General features: G+C 53.7%; 1 protein-coding gene across 1 annotated transcript; it reads left to right on the forward strand.

Moving 5' to 3' along the window:
- Positions 1-275: 275 nt before the first annotated feature.
- LOC116511610 (F-box/LRR-repeat protein 14) lies at positions 276-2153 on the forward strand. Its single transcript, XM_032221754.1, has one exon. It carries the CDS (start codon positions 768-770, stop codon positions 1968-1970), a length of 1203 nt encoding a protein of 400 aa, XP_032077645.1. The 5' UTR covers positions 276-767; the 3' UTR covers positions 1971-2153.
- Positions 2154-4674: the final 2521 nt, after the last annotated feature.

Here is a 4674-nt window from a genome sequence, read left to right on the forward strand (position 1 = left end):
CCAACCTCGGAGACGGGGGGGGGGGGGGGGGGGGAGACGACACTCTATAGCCTTCCTGCCATGCGTCCCGCACAGGAATCCGTCCCCTCGAGGCTTTGCGCGGGCGTCGCAAGGGTTAAGCCGAAAGAGAGGGGAAGGGGGAGGAGGGAAAGCGAAGGGGGTGCTGTTGTCAAGGCGACGGCTCGGAGTGTTCCGGATCGTACCATTGCGCAGGCGGCGCGGGGGGTGGGTGGCGCAGACCAACCAGGCCCAGCCCAGCCTCCTCCTCCTTCTCCTCCTCCTACTTTCCCCCTCCGGCTCGAACGCGGCGCCGGGGCCCGGCAGGCAGCGAACGAGTCGGAACCTGCCGACCGGAGGAAGAGGGCGAGAGGCGGGTCCCGTGAACGGCGGCAGCAGCGGCGGCGGCAAGAGTCGCAACTCGGCGGCGGGCCGCCCCGGCTGGGAGACAAAGGAAGGGAAAGGCGGCAGGCAGCCGAGCTCCGAGGACGGAGCCGCCCGCGGGGCTGAGCACGATGCGGCGCGGGGCCGCCCGAGGCCGGGATCGAGGCGGCTGCGCGGCCTGCCTGGCGTGGCGCGGCTAGAGGCGGCGGCGGCGGCGAGGGCGGCGCGGCCGAGGCCCGACGGACTTCCCTTCGGCCAAGCCCGCCCTGGCGGCGGCGGCGGCGATGTGAAGGCCGGGCCCGGGGGAGCGCGCCGAGGCTGGGCGGAGCGGCGCAAGGACGCCGGGCCCGAGGCGCCGCGCGGCGGAGGCGATCCGGGCCCGGGCGATGGAGACGCACGTCTCGTGTCTGTTCCCGGAGCTGCTGGCCATGATCTTCGGCTACCTGGAGGTGCGCGACAAGGGCCGGGTGGCGCAGGTGTGCGCGGCCTGGCGGGACGCCGCCTACCACCGCTCGGTCTGGCGGGGCGTGGAGGCCAAGCTGCACCTGCGCCGCGCCAACCCGTCCCTTTTCCCCAGCCTGGCGGCGCGGGGCATCCGGCGGGTGCAGATCCTGTCGCTGCGGCGCAGCCTGAGCTACGTGATCCAGGGCATGGCGGAGATCGAGAGCCTCAACCTGAGCGGCTGCTACAACCTCACCGACAACGGGCTGGGCCACGCCTTCGTGGCCGAGATCGGCTCCCTGCGCGCCCTCAACCTCAGCCTCTGCAAGCAGATCACCGACAGCAGCTTGGGCCGCATCGCCCAGTACCTCAAGGGCCTGGAGGTGCTGGAGCTGGGCGGCTGCAGCAACATCACCAACACGGGCCTCTTGCTCATCGCCTGGGGCCTCCAACGCCTCAAGAGCCTCAACTTGCGATCCTGCCGCCACCTGTCCGATGTGGGCATCGGGCACTTGGCCGGCATGACCCGGAGCGCGGCTGAGGGCTGCCTGGGGCTGGAACAGCTGACGCTGCAGGACTGCCAGAAGCTCAGCGACCTCTCCCTCAAGCATCTGGCCCGGGGTCTCACTCGCCTGCGCCAGCTCAACCTCAGCTTCTGCGGGGGGATCTCGGATGCCGGGCTGCTGCACCTGTCACACATGAGCAGCTTGCGCACGTTGAACCTACGCTCCTGTGACAACATTAGCGACACCGGTATCATGCACCTGGCCATGGGCAGCTTGCGCCTTTCGGGCTTGGACGTCTCCTTCTGCGACAAAGTCGGAGACCAAAGCTTGGCCTACATTGCACAGGGCCTGGACGGCTTGCGCTCTCTCTCCCTTTGCTCTTGCCACATCAGCGACGAGGGCATCAACCGCATGGTGCGCCAGATGCATGGACTGCGCACCCTCAACATTGGCCAGTGCGTCCGCATCACTGACAAAGGCCTGGAGCTTATCGCCGAGCACCTTAGTCAGCTCACCGGCATTGACCTTTATGGCTGCACCCGCATCACTAAAAGAGGCCTGGAGCGCATCACTCAGTTGCCCTGCCTCAAGGTGCTCAATCTGGGACTCTGGCAAATGACTGAGAGTGAAAAAGTAAGGTGAGAGGAGGGGACACCCGGAAAGCCCCATCCCGCCGGAAGGATTCACCAACTGACTACTGCAGTAGAGAAAAGTGGAGGGGGAGGGAGGCGGTAGTCCTCCAAAGGGGTTTGGGGAAGGAAGAGAAAGCATCTTCCATCCTTCTGAGGTCGGTAAACTGAGGAGCCAGATTGTTGGGGGTAATATGCTGACTCTGTAACCCGCTTAGAGGGGGCTGGAAAGCACTGTGAAGTGGTATATAAGTCTAAGTGCTATTGCTATCTTGGCTATTTGCCTGCCTCTGGTGCCCGCACAATGGAGGTGAGAGAAAGGGGGACCATACAGGTAGTTCTCAAGTTAGGACCATAATGGAGCCTGCCCATTGTAATCATAACTCCATGATGGGTTATAAAGTGAATCCCCTGATTTGACAGCCTTTTTTTGCAGCAGCGGTCATGCAAATCTGTTGTCATTAAGCAAGTCAGCGGTCTCCGTGGGTTCAGTTTTTCCGAAAACTGGAAGCAAATGTTGGTTTTCAGCAAAACTCTCTTAAAAGGCTCATGTGAACTGTGGCCCCCTTGCCAATCCGCCATAAATGCGGCCGGTTGCTGAGCTGGGTACCATCACATGATTCAGAGTACCATCACATGCCCACGGGGGAGTGGCGGCAGCCAGAATTTCGAACGTGGGTCTTAAGTATACCCCAGCTAGTCCATTGGAATTTCGAACAGTCTCTAAGCAACTGGTCATAAGTTGAGGACTACCTGTACTTCTTTTCCTAATTTCTTCCTCTGCATTAGAGGGAGACAACTGCACTCTACAGCAGCCTTCTGTGTGGGTGGATACAGTATCGTGGTTTTTTTTTAAATTGGAAATGCAGCTTCTCAATCATTTATGCACTGGGGATGGACGCAGCCCCCTTTACCCCAATCTGATTCCACTTACTTCTGCACTAGGGATAAAAGAATCCTACCCTGTTCCCTTTCTAATTTCATGAGAACCTGCTCCTTTATTGGGCAAATAAGTCTCGTCTTTTACTAGTCCCTTTCACCCATGCTTGTCCATCAACCCCCTCATCGTGCTTTTTGTAGCCTGTCACCCTTTTCTTAATAACGTAGGCAACTTATAGATATCCAGTTGACTTGGGCATTGCCTTATACCAACTCAAGCCATTGGCCTTTTCTAGCTCAACTGACCGGCGGAACATTTCCTGTCTGAGAAAGACAAGTCTTTCCTGGCCCTTTCGTTCTACCCCTCCTAAACCCTAGAACCCTTCCCCCTCCCTTTTCTGCTCCCCCCCCTCCCAGTTTGAGATTAGAAACATTAAGCCTTTTACTGAGAAGAGGGGCTTTTTTTAAAAAATGCCATTAGTTGGAGTGTCAACGAGAGCATGTGTTTCATTTTGCTCATTGTTGCTTAGAGGGCCACCACATTTTCCTCCGAAACTCATTTTATGCTGTATCCAACCCACCTCATCACCATCTTTTCCTTTGCTGCTGGAACCATTACAAAGTTGAATCATCTTTTTATTTTTTATTTTTTTTTGTTTCTGTGGCTTCCCCTCCTACTTATTTCATCTTTTGGGGAAACAGATCTTTAAAAAAAAAATCAGCCACAGTTTCATTTTTGGGGGGAGTATTAGAGGCAGAGTGATGGAATTAATCATCACCAGAAATGCAACAAAATGCCTTCTTCAACCCTGCAGCCCTCCCTCCCTTTATACATTAGCTGTTTTTATTTGTTCTCTTATCCTCTTCATCCGTGGAATAAGTTTGAAAGACAGCTGAAGTGGCTACCCTTGTGAATTTTAACTCAAGTATACTATGGCTATATAAACATTTGGCTACCTCGGGTTTGGGTTGTTGTTTTTTTCTCCTTCCCTCAACCTTGGAATGTTTATGAGAAAGTCGAAACTGAAATATGTTGTGCCTAGACTGGTAAGATTTCCCCTGGGGTTTATGATTTTGGGGGGGGGGGGGGAGAGGAAGAGGAGAAGGAAAAGTGACTAGGAAATTTTGCCCCCTGTCTGTCACCTATAAACGTGATGCCTCTTCCTTTTTGACTAAAGTTTCGGAAACCCACCAGTGCTTTTGTGTTCTCACTCTTATAGCACAAAGACATGGAAACACGGGGATGTCCAGAATTAGTGATTGGGCAACGATGAAAGAAATGTGAAAGTAGGAACTCTTGTTTCTTTAAATATATGCAAACTCATGCCTTCCCTTCTCAAATTACTTAGATCAAAGTAGGTAACTTCCAGTAAGGAAGTGCCCAAACAGGAGCAAGCAGAACAGACTGACTTGCAGTTGCCACAGGAATGGGGGGAAAAAAGTCAACTTCAAGTCAATGTCTATTCTGCCTTTAAAATAAAAGCCACTTCTTGATGCTTGTCTTTAAAGGAGGATCAAGACAACTTTGAAGAAAGCAAAATTGATGGGGGGAGGAAGGGCCAGTGTAGATTCTTCCAGTTCTCCACAGTTCTAGGAAATGTGAAATTTGGATAAGCCCAGAAACTACAGCACCCCCCCCCCATCATGGAATAAATGTACTGTTTATGAATTTGTATAAAATTAAAGATCCTCTTAAAACATTTTATATTCTTACAGTAAAAGGCTAAACTGATATTTATATAATAAAAAAGGAAATATGAAGTATGTTTTTTAAAAAAAATAATGTTGCATGTGTGTCTTTGTCCTTTAAAAGGTAGGAATCTCCAAAGTTATGAGGA

This window comes from Thamnophis elegans, chromosome 7 (assembly GCF_009769535.1).
Source record: "Thamnophis elegans isolate rThaEle1 chromosome 7, rThaEle1.pri, whole genome shotgun sequence".
Classification (NCBI taxonomy): domain Eukaryota; kingdom Metazoa; phylum Chordata; class Lepidosauria; order Squamata; family Colubridae; genus Thamnophis; species Thamnophis elegans.

Coding starts and splice junctions, on each gene's coding strand:
- LOC116511610 (XM_032221754.1), top strand. CDS start 768: ATGGAGACGCACGTCTCGTGTCTGTTCCCGGAGCTGCTGGCCATGATC.